The sequence below is a fragment of the Pararge aegeria genome, chromosome 3, assembly GCF_905163445.1.
Source record: "Pararge aegeria chromosome 3, ilParAegt1.1, whole genome shotgun sequence".
In the NCBI taxonomy this organism is placed as follows: Eukaryota; Metazoa; Arthropoda; class Insecta; order Lepidoptera; family Nymphalidae; genus Pararge; species Pararge aegeria.
In genome coordinates this window covers 258901-279474 of record NC_053182.1, presented here as the reverse complement: position 1 = coordinate 279474, position 20574 = coordinate 258901, and the positions used below count along the sequence as shown (strand labels likewise).

The 20574-nt window shown below is 41.6% G+C and overlaps 1 protein-coding gene across 1 annotated transcript; it reads left to right on the top strand.

The window, feature by feature from the left end:
- Positions 1 to 1553: 1553 nt before the first annotated feature.
- On the top strand, positions 1554 to 14854 carry LOC120636933 (glutathione hydrolase 6-like). The gene is made up of 10 exons (XM_039908503.1): positions 1554 to 2084; positions 3749 to 3817; positions 8985 to 9139; positions 9507 to 9655; positions 11335 to 11526; positions 11604 to 11740; positions 13249 to 13402; positions 13480 to 13587; positions 13664 to 13794; positions 14550 to 14854. Exons 2-10 carry the CDS (start codon positions 3787 to 3789, stop codon positions 14798 to 14800), a joined length of 1308 nt encoding a protein of 435 aa, XP_039764437.1. The 5' UTR covers positions 1554 to 2084; positions 3749 to 3786; the 3' UTR covers positions 14801 to 14854.
- Positions 14855 to 20574: the final 5720 nt, after the last annotated feature.

Sequence of the window (20574 nt, the reverse complement as noted above, 5' to 3'; positions counted from 1 at the left end):
ATGTTTGGTGCATCGTGTGCCAAATCGAATCTGATGATTGGAGGGGTCTTTGGCTATCTCTTCAGCCCTCGTAAAAAAATCTTGCTCAAACGGTTTTTTTTATACTGATTTTAAATTGTTTTTTTAAAAATTGTAAAAATTCTACATTTAAATTTTAATAAAAAATAAAGTTGTTAAGTATTAATTAATTTTCTTTTTAATCTTTAATTTGTAACGTTTTACGCTTCTTTTGAAACTAGAATTACACGCCAGCAACATCTAGTTTTTGTTTTACAGCCCCGCAAAGTTTTTTTTACGTAAAAAAATAAGCTTGAACGTCAACTTTCGGTTTTAATAAAAAAAAAACTAAAAGTGATCATGTTCTTCCAATTTTTTTAAAACATCTCTGGACTGTCCCCTTTCTAATGGTGTGCAATATGCCATGAAAAGTAATTAGTAACATCACTAATTTTCAAATTTTCTAAACTTGGTCGCAATTTTCTAATATTCAACAGGTGAAAGAAAAACAAGGGTTTGCGTAAATAACACTCACAAGCAGGTAAAATTTTTAAATTTCGTAGGTTTTACTTGAAATAAAAATAATACATTGCATTTGAAACATTTATTTCATAATTTTTACAAATTCTGCTCAAATTGTTCACCCCTGTTTCGAATGCAGGCCCGACATCTTTGACGTATTGTTACAGTTGTAGTCCGAAGCCGTATAGAAAATTTGAAAATTAGTGATGTTACTAATTACTTTTCATGGCATATTGCACACCATTAGAAAGGGGACAGTCCAGAGATGTTTTAAAAAAATTGGAAGAACATGATCACTTTTAGTTTTTTTTTTATTAAAACCGAAAGTTGACGTTCAAGCTTATTTTTTTACGTAAAAAAAACTTTGCGGGGCTGTAAAACAAAAACTAGATGTTGCTGGCGTGTAATTCTAGTTTCAAAAGAAGCGTAAAACGTTACAAATTAAAGATTAAAAAGAAAATTAATTAATACTTAACAACTTTATTTTTTATTAAAATTTAAATGTAGAATTTTTACAATTTTTAAAAAAACAATTTAAAATCAGTATAAAAAAAACCGTTTGAGCAAGATTTTTTTACGAGGGCTGAAGAGATAGCCAAAGACCCCTCCAATCATCAGATTCGATTTGGCACACGATGCACCAAACATCCTGTATATCTTCTATCACTACAGGGCAAGGGGCACGGGTCTTCTCCAACAATGAGAAGGCCGTAGTCCACCACGCTGGCCCAGTTTAGATTGGTGGGCTTCACACGCCTTCGAGATTATGGAGAACTTTCAAGCGTGCAGGTTTCCTCACGATGTTAGTGTTAAAGCAAGTGACATTTTAATTACTTAAAAAAACTACATAAGTAGGTAGGATTGCTATTTTTCAGGCAGTCGTCATTTAAAAGTGCAGGGCGACGTGACATTGCGACAGGCATTGAACTTGAAGACACAATTCGCAGTGATTCGGCGCACGCGCACCTCGGGTCACTCACCGTTCAATGCCTCTCCCTCGCACCCATGCAGCGAAAGGAGACGGCGCTAGCACGGCTCGCTGCCTCGCGCTCACACTGCACGCATACGTTTTTTGTAACTCTCCAACGACGGATGAAGACATTTTCTCCACGGGGAAAGGAGAGAATGTTATTCTACTCCTTCAGTTTTAATCAGTCTCCGAGCATGTGTTTACTGGTGGAAATAATTTCCTAACAATATCAAACGGGGGTAAAGTTCTCCTGTTTAATGGTGCCTCAGGGGACAAGTAGATGGTATTCCTGGTCAGTGGATGTATTTAGTTGCCTGCCGCCGCGCCGCTTGCCGCGCTGCAGCGAGCACGCGTGTGATCGCAGGCGCAGCTACAGCGCGTGACGTCACCGCTCCGCACACCGCATACCTGAGGAGCGCCGCCGACGCAGCGCCCCGCCGCCCGCGAGCAGTCAGAGGCCCGCGCTCCGCCAGCCGCGCATGCCTCCCGACAGATTTGTTATTCTGTTTGTTTGTCGCTACACGCCGCGGCCCGGTGTCGGATCGCGGATGGATACAGTGTTGAGGATTGTACGGATTGCCAGCGGCTGCACGAGGTACGCCCGACTAAACTACAAAATTAGACTAGTGCAATAGGAACCCTCTAAGTCCATACACAATAGCAACGTGCTTGAAACGGAAACGATATCTTCATTGCTTTAGCCGAAAGATTTGGTTTTTAATAATTATAATATATATGTATATATGTCATTATGTATGTATCTTCTAAAACTTAGGAGAAAGGCAAAAGAATATGACAGGCATGTACAAGAACGAGTCATATGTGATTACTCCTCCATATACAATATAATATATTAGGTTGGGGAAAAAGTTTACTCGCATTTTTTAAGAAAATTCAAAACATTTTTTAATATAGTTTATTTACATTTAACTAGAGTACGTAGGTACCATTTTGTTCGATAACTTTTTATCATATTATAGGTAGGGACATAATCCCATTGCTATAGAAATGTTGGGGCTTCTCAAAAAACCGCGACAAGTTGTTTTGGCATTCCTCTCGTGATGTTAACCTGACACTGCCTAAAGAATTTTGAAAAGACCGAAACAGGTGGAAGTCTGAAGGTGCAAGGTCAGGACTATACGGCGATGTATTAACTCCCAGCAAAACTCATTTTTGCTGAGTGGCTAAAGATGTGTGAGGTCTAGCGTTATCATGATGAAAACCACACCTCTTCCGTTGATTATTTCCGGCCGCTTTCTCTCAACTTCTTGCTTTAATCTCATCAGTTGTTTGCAGTAGAGTTCAGAATCGATGGCCCTGTCTGGTGGTAATAACTCATATTGAATGATGCCCTTCCAATCCCACCACACACACAGCATCACCTTGTTGCGAGTTAACCCGGGTTTCACCACAGTCTGCGAAGCCAGACCGGCCTTTGACCACGACCTTTTTCGCACGTTCTTGTCGTACATGATCCACTTCTCATAAACAGTTATCAGCTTCTTTAAAAATGGTGCGGTTTCGTCGTAATAAAGAATCACAAATGTGTACACGGTTCATTAGGTTTCTTTAAGTAAGCTCGTAAGGTACACAAATATCCAGCTATTTGTGTACCTAGTAATTTGGAAATGCCCCAAAACTGTTTTGTGGTCAATTCTCAGTTCTTCAGCTACTTCGTAACTACTGATATGCCGATCTTGCTCCACTGTTGCGAAAATAGCATCCATTTTATCCGTAATACGGCGACCGGAGCGAGGTGCATCTTTGACATCAAAATTTCCGGATTGAAAACGCTTAAACCAAATTTGTGCTACTCTCACAGTAGCTGCACTAGGTCCATAAACATCGCAAATTTTTTTCGCGGCTTGCATCGCATTTTTACCTATTTTGTAGTAAAATTTTAAAATGTATCGAATTTCTTCATTAGATTTACTCATCTTCACAGTACGAAAAACAAATAAAAATCACACATTTTCCTAATTTGAATTTGGATTTATCTTCTTTAAAATTTAAACTTTTAATGATACCAAAACCAGCCAGATATAGAACAGAACAAATAGTATAGCAAAGAGATTTTTATACAAGTTCATACAAACTAATGCAAAAAGACTTTTTCCCCAACCTATTATACAATTCTATATGGCTCTTGAGCTGAATGACCTGATAGTCAAAGACCTGTCAATCGAGTCTATTATTCAGATTTCGTCCGATTAGTGACCATTTTTGATAATACGAAACCGATATATTTAAATTTTGCAGGTCTACTTGAGAAGGAAAGCTATTTGTACGCAGGCGACATGTCCAGTCCCGATCTACAAGCGACGCCAGGTAGTCAGCTTTGCTCTAGTAAGATTGATCACCATAAATACATCTTTTAGATGTGAAGCAAAATTAAAATTTTGACTTAATTATGGATTACGCAGTATAATGTTTTGTGACAACATCTCAAACGCGAATCGATAATAATCATTACTGTAAGGCCAAAATATGAACCTCATTCCATTCCATCCATTGACATAATAGGCATCGAAATAATCGTTTTTTAAAGGAAACTGTTATAAAAATGACTGCAGCAACGGAAAAAATTGTTAAATAAGGGTTAATGCGTTACAATCACCTCCTCACCATTCTACCATCGCGCTGCGAGGCACCGGCCGGGTTTTCACCCCTATGTTGTTAACATCCCAAAAACTTGCACGAAGTGCAATGCATTTGCATCTTCTTTTCTTATACGCATGGCTGGGGTTTGGAACACCCTTCCGAGTTCTGTGTTTCCTAATTCTTAGAAATTGCGTTCCTATCTTTAAAACAAGAGTGGACAGGCATCCTCTGGGCAAGCGCGTCCCATCTTAGGCCACATCTACACTTTCCAACATGTGGGATTGTGGTCAAGCGCTAATCTATACAGTTAAAATAATATGCAACAGACCAGCGCTTGAGTACAATCACACCTGGTGGTAAGTGATGAGCTCAACTAATGAATTATAATTTTCTTTAAATGATTGGATGAAGGCCGCACGTTGGCAATAATGAATCGTTCAATCTTTGCATTATAAATTGTTGATTTTGCGCGCTTCCCGTGGCGCTTCAAACACAACCCTCCGTTGGAAGTTGGAATAAAGGCAAGAACGTTGAAATACCAACAAATATAGATAACTCTTTCGAGAACGAATCACTGATCGGATCCGCGCCGGCACGTATCACTGCGAACATCTTTCATTTCCGCGCCGGCGGCTGTCGTCGTCGCAATATACAATATACAGTATAAGTTGATTCCCAGCATCATTTCATTCGCATCTGATCATCCCTGCCAAACTATCTACACGAGCAGCCGGTGGGTTCCATATAAGTAGGCACTTAATAATGTTCAAATGAACTGCGAACAAAACCAACAACTGTCACAGCGACTCCTGGTACATTGCGACAAAAAGATAAAATTTACGATTGCCGCCTAGAACATAAAACATATTATCTAAAAATTGCCTCATAGTATTATGTAATGTAGGATATACTTTTATTTCAAACTAGCTGACCCGCGCAACTTCGTCTGCACCTAATCGGTTATTAGACGTTTTACTATCTTAAAAAAACCTACAAACTAGTTTGCAGCGCCACCTACCAGGTTCAGTTTAATTTCCAAACTGTGTTATTCACGGCCGGCGGCCCGCTAAATTTTTCTTGCTTTTTGCGTTTCTATACCCGACGCAATTTCTAAGCGATAGCTATTCAAAAAGAATTTGCAGGTATATAATGAAAATTATAAATATTAATGAAACTATTTATTTGGATAAGGATTACTATCATTATAGGAATGTCAACATCTTACGATTATATCCGTGTTTTTAATGAAAAATTATAGAAAAAGCAGTTATTGTGACTTAACCATAACATTAAGACATAATACAGCCTCGCGGATTCTTTTGTAGATATTCATGTAGTCCATTGTTTGAATGTATCATCAATCTGCGTGCGCCAGTAAAACTCTAAGTCAGTCTTTAGAAAACATCGTTATAGTTCAGACAATTTACAGAAAACCATAGTAAAATATACACTAAAACCATCCATCCATACATGCATTCATCCATCCATATATCCATGCTCACAAACTTTCGTATTTATAATATTAGTAAGATGGTACGCATGCATTCGATCGTTGTCCCATAACCTTGCGAGTACCGGTATCTGTGAAGAGTTATGTATTTTATCTCCGACAATATTTATCAGATCTTCATTAAAATTAGACGATACATGCTTGATAGTGTTTACTTTTAAATAAAAAAAGAATTATTCCTATATTAAAAGAAGCATCCCCCGATCAAAAATTTTCATTTTCAATTTTCTTCCAGTTACAGTTTTATTATAAGTATTGATAGATTAGCCTATCCGTCTGAACGCTACGATATCATACAACACCCCCTTCGTCGGAGGACAACCACTTCGAGAAAAATACATGATGTCAACGTTTATACATCGTCGCACCAAAGCAATAAATAAGTTGTCTCAAAATATATCACACACATATAGCACATCGGTGTTGCAGGAACGATTCCAAAGTCATAATAATATCTAATACGTTGGAATCTCTACCTCGGCACTTTTGTTTGGCTTCCTTCGGCGGGGTAGGTTATTCATTAACGCACTAAGACACAACACATAATACTGTGTAGATACTATAAAGAAGTGAAGCTTCTTGGGCGTCGATTCGATAGGTGCATAATTCGGAGGACAATTAGTGACGTGCAATTTTAGGGCAGACGTTCTCAAGGCACATTATGTTATAGTTACGAGGAAGAAGAAATATTAAATAGTAATAATAATCATACCGCAGAGAGGAGTGACGCATGATAGACGCATTCTTATACATATCTCAATAAGCTAACATTAATCTATACTTACCTAATATTATAAAGAGGTAAAGTTTGTGAGGCTGGAGAGGGAAATCTCTAGATCTACTTAACCGATTTTGAAAATTCTTTTACAAGGCTATATTGACGCGAAAAATAAATTTTCGCGTTGCTTTTTCTTAATAGTTGGCTTGGCAAACTATGTCCAAAAAAAAGGGGGGAGCGTCAACCTTTCGATGATGATATATAATATTAGAGAAAAGGTTTAGAGCTCGTTGAGAGAAAAGTGAGCGACAGCATATGTTAGATTTTTATATTATATGTTAACTAGCTGATTTTGTTTTTGATGTGCCATTAATTAAGTTGTAGTTCTAAAAAAAATTAAACTATTCAGTATCACTAAGCCTTAAACGAGGGGTTTGCTGCTGTCCGCTAAGGAGTTCTGTCCTCCAACCACAGTTTGGGCAAATTAAACACATTATAACCTCTATAGTACAAAAATAATTATTTAAATCGGTTATAATTTGTCGGAGTTATGGTGTAAAATCGTCAAACACTTTCATCCACTCTCCCAAAGGAGAGCTAAGCATAATGTCGGAATAAAAAGTTTCCTATATTACTATTAACACTTCCGAGAATATGTGTACAAAGTTTCATGAGGATCGGTTAAGTAGTTTTTGCGTGAAAGCGTAACAAACAAACTTACATTGACTTTTATAATATTAGTAGGATAGGATAGGATACGATAGGAAGGATAGTAGGATAGGATAGGATGTAAGTCACAAAAAGTCTTTTTTTAAATAAATAAAATATTCAAATTTATAACTATCCGTGCAAAGCCGGGGTAGGTCGCTATTATGTAGATATATAAAACTTAAAGAAGTAAAAACTAAGACCGTATCTATATGTTAATAAAATAATGTAATATCGCTTAATAAACTGGCAAGTATAAACAGATGAAGTTTGAAGTGTTGTGTGTTAACGATTTTAATTTAAAATTGTCTCAGCACGCACGTGGTGTTCCACCAGCCATGTTTCATTATTTTAAGCCGCCCACATCAACAACTGTAATCGCTTGAGCAATGTCAACTTGCTAAAGTATCACAGCCGAATCCACTTGACCTGTGGAACATGCTCCCAGCCCTTAACCAAGCAGAAAGGAACCGATGATCTTAAAAGTTACAACACCGAAATAGATTTTATTTAATGAAAGGTTAGAACACAAAATTGTTTTTGTTGTTTTTATGGCTTGCAAGTCACCTTGCAAATAATAAAAACTGAATCAAAATCAATTCATCCGTTTCGCAGTAACGATGCCTTGGTGACATACATGTTAAACATACGTAGGTACCTACCACCTCTCTTGTTGCGTCGGTGGGTGGGTCGAAGTCCTTAAATTTTACTGCTTATTTTTGTTATTTCAGTAAAGCGGTAGGTACTTACCTAGCACCTACTTCCAATAATAAAGTTATTTCTCCATCAAGTACAAACACGCAGCCAAAATGTTCGGAAGATAAATATATTCATTTCTCTTTGAATACCTATCTAATTAAACTTTTTGAGAACACGTTTTAGCTTTCGTGGAAATACGTTCGCGTCCCAACCGAGGGGTTCTGATAAAACTTAGCAGTAGCGACTTGGTAATCGAGTGAATACCATCGACACAGTGCGAGGTAGCGTGGCATGAAAGTTGAAACAAATCATTATTTACTAGCGGCTGCCCGCCACTTTATCTGCGTTGAATTTCTGAAAACGCTTTTCATCTCTAGAAAGCTAGATAGCTATGTTATAGGGGTAGCATGCTTAATTTTAATTAATAAAACAGAAATAATTTAAAAACTATAACCGATTCAATACATGGTACCTATTTCTTTCTAACCTCGCGTAGATTCTCGTAAAGCTGAATTTTAAATGGTTATATAACCTTGTAATTCAGTGAAGAGTTGCGAAGCATTAGTCAATAAAAAGGAATTTTATGTCCCAGCACTTATGGAAAGATCAAAATTAAAAAATAATCAAAATTCATTTAATTCAAGTAGGTCTAATATAAGCACTTTCGAAACGTCAAGTATGTCTGTCGGACGTGCATCTCGAAAATTTCGAAAACACACCAAGTAGGCTCACTCATCTTCTCCATTTTTTTATGGAGCTGAAACTCGGACCTCATTCGGATTGCCCAAGAGAGAGTAAGACAATCGATGCTTATGAGTTTTGGTGCTGAAAACGGATGCCGAATCTCACCTGAACCGAGTACAGGCAAAAAAATCTGTGCACGCTGCGAAAAATGCAGATAATACTCGATTAGGTTAGTCAGCGGCAAGCAGTGTAGTAAAGCTGATAGGGAGGGTCGATTTTGGGCCTACCAGGTGAAAGAAGCAAGCGTTTATACGGTATACCTTCAGGGCACACCATACGGCGGAGAATGGGAAAATAATATGGACCGCGGCACTGAGCAATGAGATGAGCGAGCCGGGCGGGACAGCATTATGTCTGGTATTCAGTAATGGAATAAAACTGCCGCTTGACTAGGGCGTGCTTAAGGAATCCATGTAACTTTAGATTAGTTTTAGTTCTGTTTATCCTAAGTTTGGTGGCCTCCATAGACAATCTTCTGTGATTGTAATCGGAGCGGGCGCTGTCCCGCTGAGCAGGCGCGGTGGAGCTGCGCGAGGACGTGCCGCTGCAGGCGGGCGCGCGCGCGGCGCGGCGCTGCGGCGGGCCGCGCCTCGTGCTCGGCGCCTTCGCCGCGCTCACGCTGGCCGTCACGGCGGCGCTGCTGACGCAGATACACTACGGGGACTACGAGGTCAGTGGACACCGGCACGCACTCTCAGCGGCCAGCGAGAACGCAACCCTAACTCCCGGTCGGTCATCTGATCCCCGACTATTACTTCAAAAATAATATTACTTCAACATTATGAACCCATTACAGGTTTAGAGCGTACTCTGCCACGCCGGCCGAGTGCGGTCAAGTGTCTTAATTAACTGGGTAAAAATTAAAAACGCCTGTGGAAAAAATTAGCAACTCACTGCATGTTGCAAATAGTTCCACAAAAACAGCAATGCGTTCGGTGTTAGATTGTCTGTCGGGAAGCTGGGTAAATCGAACGGGGAAAATCACTTTACACTCCTGCCATCCGCCCAAGTCCTGAGTCGGGCCGCTCGTGCTGCAGGTGGTGCCGCACGGCGCGGTGTCGGCGGGCGCGGCGTGCTCGGAGCCCGGCGCGGCGGCTCTGCGCGCGGGCGGGCGCGCCGCCGACGCCGCCGCCGCCGCCGCGCTGTGCCTGGCCGTGCTGGCGCCGCATCGCACGTCGCTGGACGCGTACGTGTCCCCTCTTATAATGTATCCAAAAACACATATATTTCTCGTGGTTTATCTATCGGAACCTCTTAGATTTACTAAAACTATTATTATAATTTTATGAATACAGCTGATCTACGATACAGTTGATGTTATTATTTAGGAATAGGCATTTTCATCACTATCCCGACTAGATATATTGTGTAGAAAATACATATAAATTATGCCTACGCTTAATTCCGGAAAAATTATTAACTTTTGGATCAGTTGTAACCAAGAAATAATAATATTTTAAACAGTATGTACCTAATAAAAAATAAAACATGCGAAAATTGAAGAAATATTGAACCGTATGAACAAAGAAAATGCGTGGTTTTTAACATATGCACAAGTTGTTGCCCCCTATTTATTACTGTCTCAGTTTTGTAAAATTTCTTCTTAGGTTATAATTATTTTAATATAATATATTTTAGTACAGAGCCATCTGTGTCTGGCTTATTGAACTATGTAGCAACGCGAGCTTTCTCTCGAAACAATTCATTTGGTAGATTAGTAATAGATGGCGCCGATAACAAGTGTACCTAATTATATACAAAGCTTTTTTTTAATTAATTCGGTTAGCATATTTATTCAATTAAATCACAATTCAATTTAATCAACATTCTGCGGGTGTGAAGTGAGACGTGCTCGAACCATGTTCTCTGTTTTTAAACACAATGCACTGCATGAAATGATGGCTGAATAAGGATTATGTATGTTCTTAATCCTGTGATAAGAAATTAAGATAGAAGAATTAGACGTAAAATCATGGGAAGGTTGAAGAAAATAGTTAAAAGCATAATATATAACCAACATGTGAAAAGTGTAGTCTCTGCAGTGCAAGTAGTATCGAAGCCGGTGGCTATAAATCGCAACATTCACAAGCCATTGAGCAATTCCCTCGTTGCACAACTAGCGGCGGCGCGGCGGACTGCTGGCGCGGCGCTGTCAGCGGAACCAGCCGCCCGGAAGCGAGGCGGGGCGCCATCGTGGGTTGGCAGTGTGCGACCGTTGGACATGCTTAATGTGATTTCTATCATTAATTTAGAAAACAGTGAAGTGGAGTTTCTAATCCTTCTATTCCTTGTCTGCGTGTGACTGGCAACTTGAAATTTACACAACAATAAGAAACCATTGATTCCAGTTTTCAAACCGTATCTGAGAATATCATACGTACTAATGCATAGCTATAGGCAAATGTCAACTCCGCTCTCATCTTCCACAAGAAGAAAAAAAGTTTTAAAATGTCGATGTTGGAAATGAGAAACTTCTGTGTTTCTTGCCGGCTTCTTCTCGGTCAAATGTTTGTGTCATAAATGTGAATGTTGTACCGAGTCTGGGTATTTATCTCTATATTAAAAGTATTTATGTAAATTATTTGTAGAAATAACATAAAAAGTACTTACTTACTGCATTATAGCAACCCTTACTCTAATGTCGATGTGTGTATCGTCGTAAAACATATTTTATTTATGTTACTTTTCTTCCGCACAGCCCGCGCCGCCGCGGCGGTCTAGTTGCTACAAGCAGGTTATCGGGTGCTGTTAAAGAATGCCTACTTGAAATACGTTTTTTTTCGATCCATTTTTCTATAATAAGGCTTAGAACCATAGAAATATATCGAAATTCAAACTTTACTTTTACTATATTTAATATTGCAGAAGCGGGGCATTGCTCTACTGGGACTACAGGGCCTCCCGCACGCAGGCGCCCGCGGTCGCGGAGTGGGGCGGCGAGCCGGACGAGCGCGCGGGCCGGCCGCCGCGCCTGCTGCTGGCGCTGGCGGCGCTGCACGCGCGCTTCGGCGCGCTGCCCTGGGCCGACGCGCTGCGCCCGGCGGCGGCGCTGGCCAGGTGAGCGGCGCGGCGCTCTTACGTGGCAATAACTGAACGTGTGCTGAACTCAACGCCAACGCGGCGGCCGTGCGCAGGGCGGGCTACCCGGTGTCGGCGGCGCTGGCGGCGGCGGCGGCGGCGCGCGGGCGCGGCGGCTACGCGGCGGGCGCGCGGCGCGCCGAGCCCGCGCTGGCGGCCTACCTGGAGGCGCTGCAGAGCAACACGAGCAGCGGTACCGCCCCTCACTTGTACTAGCGCCCCGACCCGGCGAGACGTGCGCCTTGCCGCTGGCAACCGAGCGCCGAGTGCGCGCTAGTAATTCATTGACGATACGAAGTTCACCGGCTCAAGTAATAAAATTAACAAAAACTGACATCGGTTTAGTTCAACAATGAGCTTAACATAGCGCTAACTACATGCATTCATTGAAAGCATTAAATGACGGCCTGACATCCTACGTGACACTCTACGCTCAGCTGACGGTAAAGTGTTAGCGAAAGCCACGACAGACAAGCGGTGCGAGTGTGGACTTTATAGAGCCACCTCAGCCCAGCCGTGGGCGGCAACGCGGAGTAACTCTTTGACGCAGCAGGTAACCAGTACCAGCATATTTCAATTTGTACTTCAGTCACATTTCGGGTGGCGAACATTGTTTTTATATGTTAGTAATATGAACCGAGACTGGGATCGGCCTACATTACAATTCCATATCTTTGGCAAGTTGAGTAGTTCTTGAGATAAGCAAGTAGATAGATGAGTAGGTACATAATATTATGGTTAATAATAGCATAATATTTATGTTATTGTTCAATGAAATTTAACTATGATTATTAATTATTGATAACCTAACACCTCAGTAAGTAGTTATCGGAAAGTCGAGACGGGACATTCTTTAGCGACATTGTTTTTAATAAAATAACACATTTGTGGATAGGTAACTGGAGTTTTTGATAGGTATAAAAAAATCAAACCCAATAATAATTATGTCTAATTATCGGGTTTTATGAGTTTAAATATTGCTAATGTGTCCATTAGCAATATTTAAATTATCACGTCATAATGAAAATACAAACATCACATCAACTACGATGTACTTAGACAAGTGCCAAATAGTGTCACAGCACATCACGGCAATGTATTGATATGCCGATCTTGCTCCACTTTTTCAAAAATGGCATCCATTTTATCCGTAGTCCAGAGCGAGGTGCATCTTTGACATCAAAATTTCCGGATTGAAAACGCCTAAACCAAATTTGTGCTACTCTCACAGTAGCTGCACTAGGTCCATAAACATCGCAAATTTTTTTCGCGGCTTGCATCGCATTTTTACCTTTTTTGTAGTAAAATTTTAAAATTCATTGAATTTCTTCATTAGATTCACTCATCTTCTCAGTAAGAAAAACAAATAAAAATCACACATTTTCCTAATTCGAATTTGGAATTATCTTCTTTAAAATTTAAACTTTTAATGATACCGAAACCAGCCAGATACAAATAGTAAAGCCAAAGAGATTTTATTACAAGTTCATACATACTATAATGCGAAAATAATTTTTCCCCAACTCATTCGACATGTGATTCGCACCATAGAGCCACGGTTACATCACAGAATAATACCAAGTAGAGTATCTACTATAAATGTAAAATATTGAATATTTAAGTTAAAAATAGCAGTGGTTAGTTTTGGTATTTTCATTCAACCCTTTTGAAGTCGTTCAGTACCGGCTGGCGTGGTTGCAGAGCTGTGCGCGGCGTGGCGGTGCGCCAGCGGCGTGCGTTGGTCGCTGGGCGGCGCGGAGCGCGCGGGCGCGTGGCGCGTGTGGGCGGCGGGCGCGGGCGCGCGCGCGCTGCCGGCGCTGCGGGCCGCGCTGGCCAACCTCACCGCCCTGCACAGGTGAGGCGGTTGCATATGGCTGCCCCGCGGTCCCGGCTGGCCGCGGATCAGAGCTTGTAGAGCGGGTTCGGTTGCAGCGCGCTGGCCGGCATGGCGCAGGCGGACGGCGGCGCGGCGGCGCCCGGCGGCGTGGCGAGCGGGCTGGCCGTCGTGGACCCGCGGGACACCTACGCGGCGCTCGTCACGTAAGCGCCCTCTTCCTCTCATAAGCACGCGACGCCAGAGTCCGAAAAGAGTTAGAGATACCTATTGTTTACGCAGCGGCCTTTCGACGCCTTTCGGCTCCTCTGTGGACTCGACGACGGACTCGGCTGCGGTCGCGTGGACGAGGGACGAGCCCGCTGCGCCGCTGGACCTCGCGCCCGCCATCATCGCCGACCAGCACGTATGCGGTGAGCAGCTGACTCCGACTGGACACAATAAATGTCACACAGTCGCTTGAGGCTTTACGCCTCAGGTTGCTGGACACGGGGCGGCATGTTGCAGGCGACTTCCCCCCGTAGGATTTACCGTATTTGTAGGCTACGATTTTCCATTTACCCCCATGTGAACCGAGTGCTACGTACCTACGTGCAGTACAGCTAACAAAATAAAAAAAAGCTTTTATCGATAACTGGAAGTAATCAGGCATCGATGACCATAAGTAACGATTCTTTATGAATTATTACTTGATTTTGTACATAGGTATTGCTTTGACGTCAGTTGCTATTACTTACGTAGTTTTGTGAAAGACATCGGTTCATAGCACCGCTCCTAACCGTCAAAGATACCTCCTCAGTTATTGATCTTTCGAATCGCCTAGTTTTAAAATTTATTGTATAGATGTAATGTCCAAAAGGTGTAAGAGATATCAATCGAGATAATTTTATCAGGAAAATGGTTTTCCTTCTCCCTGTATCCGTTTTTTAAGCTCTCACAAGTAACAAGTAACATCCGAGGAAGAAAAATTCAAGTTCAGGTTTAAATTTGTCCGGTTTGAAATGGCGTCGAACGACGCTTCGCAACGAAAAACGGTTTTGATTTCGAGGACCAAAGATGAAAACGAAAGTTCACAAATGTGAACCAATCTCATCACAACAAGAACCCACAGCAGTCGTAGCAACTGCCACGCCTGCTGGTGGCCGGCAGTGACGCCGCGCGTGCGCAGGCACGCGGTTCGTGCTGGGCGCGGAGGCGGCGGGCGCGCTGGCGCAGGGCGCGGCGGCGCTGCTGGCGGGCGGCGACGCGGCGGGCGCGGTGGAGCGCGCGCGCCTGCTGCCGCTGGCGGGCGCGCTGCGGCCCGAGCCCGCCGCGCCGCCCGCGCCGCAGCCGCCCGCCGTCAACTTCGTGCGCCAGCGCGGCGACGCGCTGCTGTCGCACGCCGACAGTCGCGGCGGCGGCGTCGCGTCCCGGTTCTGAGGCCACCGCTGGCGCGGCGTTATGTCAATAAACTAATCCATGTTACGCTGTTGAGTTGCGTTTCATTCAATTGATCTACTCTTTACAGGCGCGTAGCTGACTGAATTTTGATAAATTGCTTGCGCGACGGGCCGAGGCCTTCTTCAATCTTGCGATAGTACACAGAGAACGGGATTTCTTCGAACCAGCAACCGAGTCAAACTCCTGCCGACAGAATAATATTCTTACTTGTGACCTTAATAGCCTGTATTGTATGTAACTATCTACAATATTGATATAACCAAACGTCGCACTATGAGTAACCATAATATGCACAAACTCGTCAATGGTCAATGGCGATGTACATAATCATCAGGCAGAACCTTCATTTCGGAGAAACAGATCATTCCTACAGAGTTTAGGAAATGTCGAATTTTTAGTTGTATTTTGGGTTGCTTTTATTTAAACGAGAAACGTGGACGATTTTACCGATATCGGCTAGTTCATCATATTTTTCATAAGAGTGTTATCGTTTTCATTTTAATAGCACTCACATAACGTGGAATTATAACGTACAACGTTATATAATAATTTAGGTACCTACTTGACTTTAATTGAATTTATTGCATGCATTTAGATAGCTAGGTAACCTACCTACCAATATTTTTAACTTCCCGATAGGAAAATTTTAAATTTTCAAAAGTTGGGAAGTTATTTGTTTCGACACGTTTTTCAAAAATCGAGTTTTCATCAGATGTCGACGATTTGAGGTCCTAGAAAGCTTTCCTGTCTGTATGTATGCGTGTGTGTGTGTGCGTGTATGTGTATGTGTAGGTATGTATGTATGTAAACCTCTCATAACTTTTGAAAGGCTTGTTCGATTGGATCGCAATTGGCGGCATTCGAAAGGGCTTCACTAAACTTAGATTCTCTACAATTTCGAGATCGATTCGGACCGATAGATTCCGAGAAATCTCAAAAATAAAAATTTTGAAAAACTGTTTTTATAGAATAACTTTTAAACGACTCTACCGATCGATTCCCAAAACTAATCACCTCTAGATAAACCTTATCGATCGCCGGCGGTGCGGTCGAAATCGGTTGATCCGTTCGAGAGATATCAAAAACGAAAAAAATCCGAATAAAGCGTTTTATTTAGAATTATTTTAAAATTTTAGTCTGAATTATTTTTGATCTACTTTATAGGACTTAATAAGCTGCGTCGAATGCCGGCAACCGCGTGAAAATCGGATGATTCGTTCAAAAGTTATAGCAATTAGAGAATTAAAAAATTGTGTTTTATGAAATTTCTATGAGACTTTCGAGCTCGAAGAGCTCAAAAACGACGTAATAAATTCAGTTTTGAGCACTTACGTATGAAATTAACGGAAAATTAAAGAAAGGACCTGAAGAGTGAACCACCCTACTAATTCTCTATAATAGAATAATGTTATTTTTTTTAACTTCCCGCTAAGAATCTAAATTTCTAAGTTGAAGTTTAAAAATCCGTTAAATATTGCTTTATGAAACTTCTATCAGACTTTTGAGCTCGAAGAACAAAATAAGTATGGAATTAGCGGGAAGTTGCATGGTTGGCCTTTAGGACAACCGTTTTCCTAATTTTTTTGTCCTAAATCAAATACGATAAATAAATAAGTATACTACGACTCGGCCAGAAAGACGGCCTAGTGTCGCTGCCCACTGCGCAACTAGGCCGTCAATAAACCAGTATTACGACCTCAGGTCCACCCACCCTGAGTTCAAATTTGAATGAAAATTATTAAATGCTAATTGGTTCTCCTTTTGTAGACCTAAACAGGGTTGAGTTTATGGATCTTTTATACATGATTTTTTATGTAATTCAAATACGGAATACCTACACAATTTATGAGGACAAGAATACATTCTATTTGCGTCATTCGCTAGAAATATAAAAATAAGTCAAGTGCGAGCCGAAATAGCGTGCAGGGTTATGTACTTATTTTATTTATCATCGTTTTACCGATTACGTGCGAGGTACTTCGGTAAGTACTACGTAATCGCGATTTCATTTTAATTTTCGAAGATTAAAAAAAATTGGTTGCCTGTAAAGTCGGTATACGGGCGAAAGTTTTACGTGACAACGACTTTGAGTGGTAAAATAATTTTAATGTGAATATTCATTCGTATAGTAGGAAGAAGGATGAAATAATAGTAACAATTTAAAACATTTATTTATACAAAGAATTATATTTAAAACATTAATTTATACAAAGAATCTCGCACTGAATTTCATATTAACAAAATTTTATTTTTACCTTTACACATACATACGTATTTATATACAAATATACATACAATAACTTGCAATACATTTGCGTACAATGAAACAGCGTTTACTACAAAGGGACGCGTGCCTTTCACTTTTTATGTCTGTCTCTCTCGCTCTTAGGCGGGCTAACCATGCCCGAGTGGAAGGGACGCGTGCCTCTCACTCGCTCTCATTGTGAGCGCATAACGTGAGCGGAGCGTAACGCAGTTTCTTGAAGTGTCACCCGGCAAACCAATTTATAAGACGTTGTCACGTCAAAATAAGGTAGAATGCTTTATTCTCGGATAGTTTCTTCAACATCCTTTAAACTTTTTACTGGGTAGGTAAGTACTTTGCCTGTCTTCAAATAAATAAAAAATATTTGTTATTTTTCGTGACAAATTAGTGGATTATTGATGCTGGCTGATGAATTAATGGATGCTCAATCCTTCCATACTCAAATACGATCTCGATATCTATTAAGCTTCAATGAATAATATATATATCAACCAATGAGCTGCACCGTGCTTCAGCTAGTACGTTTAGCCATCGTCAGGCCCGGGCACGGGGCATCGTAACGAAACAGTAACATGCCGCGATCGGTATGCAGCGGTGTGGAGGTTGTATGCTCCAAATCCTAACCTCACATGAGAGAGGCGGCCGGTACTCTGCTGCGGGAATTCACGGTGGCGGTGATAATATGACGGAAACCTGAATGTGGGGGACGCATCTGATACAATTAGTACTCCTGAGTATTTCTGAATGACGTTCAAACCACATCACATGCTACGAAATTTACCATTTTTTCTTTTTAAGCATTCACGTATTGAGTCCCACCTCCTTTTTGTAAATCGATTAAACAAAGAAAAATCCGCGACTCCTAGGGAGGAGGAAGTAATTTTTTTTGATAAAACTGAACCTACCCACACAATAGTTTGTTTTAGAAAGAGAGAAAATATGAAAAAGCGTTAATTCGAGAACCACATACATATTTTTAGTACAAAAACAAAAGCAAAAGAAACGTAAAATAAAAATTGCAAGTGTGGTCCCAATATGGCCTGCACCGTACACTCAGTATTTCTACACCTGTGGGGGACCCAAAGGCATAGCGCTGATGTTCCGTGGAGCCAAACGGAGCCGCCACGCGCCAGTCAGGTGTAGCTCGTGTCCATGACTTTCAGAAACAACAGCATGAAGCTCCCGCCGTGTCAACACACACCGCGGTGCGCCGCGGCTTCGGCGAGCCGTTCACTGCCAACCTACGCCCAGTAAATAACCTTCCTCAACGAACCTTCCGTGACGGTTACTTATTTATTGCCCCGAATGTATGTCTTTGACCAGAAAAAGTAATACATAGCTGTAGGAAAAACTATAGGTACCTACGCACCAGGTGAGGACAGAGCTGGAAGTCCTCAAACGGCTAAACTTAGAGCATCCAATTCAGCATCAAGTTCTTCTAAAACTAAGTCATTCAATCATTCATAATAAACCGCATCAAATAATTTTGCGTTAACGGTGACCGAACGAGCACACACGAAGTCGGGCAGACTACCACCGCTCATATAAACCTACCTAGGTATAATTCTTGACAGGTGTCACAATACAAACGTAAGATGTATAATTATACGGATTTACAGTCAAGGCTGAATTGTTTTTACAATAATTTACCGAGGAAATGCTTAACGAGTTAACAGCTGTGAGAGGAGTACAATGCTTCCTATAACAATAACTATTTCGGAAGCAGATAACTTCATACCTCTTTGATATTTCGATAAACAATAAAACGAAACAAATTAGCTTATAAATAGCCGGAGTGATATTTTTGTTTAATAGTAGGCAGGTTTATGAGGTACCTGTCTAGTATCAAGGTGTTTCTTAGGTTTTGTAGGTTAGGTAGTATACTAGCACAGGCAGGAGACGCGCCAGTGCTCTGAGAGTTGATAAAGCTGTGGGAGAAGTTAAATTTTTATCCTTTCCCCGGGGAGATAATTGTCAGGACCATGCTAGCCGTGCTGTCAATGATGTCACAAGTTGTTAATACAGGTACCTACTCGAGAGCAACGATATTGTAAACCAACCCTTGCTAAAATTGTAAATGCAAAAGTGCATTTGTTTCGTGAAGCAAAACAGCAGCGCATAGGTAATCGTGCGTTACAGCTACAGAGTGACACAATTACGCTACTTCTCATATTCCTATGCGACACAATCCCTGTAGAAATAATGAATTCCTACAGGGATTTAAAAAAACCCACGCGAGCAAAATGTATAATTGCAAAACATTAAATTATTTAGAAATAAAAACTATAAAAAACCAAGACGCGACATTGCGAAACGTTTGCATAATATGATATGTAAAAGTAAACCGCGGCTTTCGAATTGTTGGGTACCGGCAGCGGCGACAGCGCCTCAAGGGCACACATATTTGGACAAACGACTAGTAAACTGTATCATGCGACGCGAGGCCGGCGCGGAGCTGTGGCCGGCACAACTTACCGCCTTGTCTACTCCATACTACTCGTCCGCGACCGGCCAACTATAAGGCACTGATGTGGCGGCCATAACGCGGGCTAATTGCGGTCGGATGGACCACGCTTGCCTAGGAGTGCGCAGAACACAGTAAGCTCTGGAACGTTAAAGACGCCTACCGGCATGGAGCTCGGTCCTCCTAAAGGAAGGCCGAAGTCTAGGTCTCAGGCTAAGACTATCACCGATTCCGTCTAAGTTTTGTACTATTCAATTTATTTACTTTTGAAGTAAGTGCTGTTGCTTTTTGTAACGGAGCTCGTCCGAGGAAGTACCATACTTATTTCTGCCGTCAAGCAGCATTGCAGTGTTTCGGTCAGACGGGCATGATTGCCGCTGTGATTACAAGCCACGGGGCATGGCACCTGCGTCTCAAGTCGAAGGTCACAGGGTGGATCTCCGTAGGACGTGCTCATGCGTGCCCAGCGAAGTGTTGCTCTGTTAACTGTGACTAAACCCTCACAACTAACTCCAACAAACCTAAACTGTCCCAACGGTACCCTAGGTCAAGGTCCAAGCCTCACAGGATACGCTCCAAATGACGTCAAGCCCCGGCTTGCCCGCTCGCCGGTCGCCGCGCCTTTACGATGGTTATCAGCGTCTGTTTGTCTGGCCACTAGCCATTTTTTTTGCGATTCTAATGACTACATTAGAACCGCAAAAAAATTGATTTGGACTTCTTTTTATCACGATAGTTCAGACTATGGTACTTTGCGAGGAGCGTTCTTTCAAACATTTAGGGTTGGAAACGGTAAAGCTGAAATCCTGGGTAATTCGCAACATTTAAATAGTTACTTTGCTACCGCGAGACTTTATAAAATAAATACATAATATACGAAATACAAAATTCCACGCGCACCGCGCGGCTCATTTTAAAACTAGTCTCAATGATACTAGACTAGAATGTTTTGCAACAATTGGTTACCTTTGATAAATGTATGATAAAAATATAAGAAACGTAAGAAAAGTGCCAAGTTAAAAA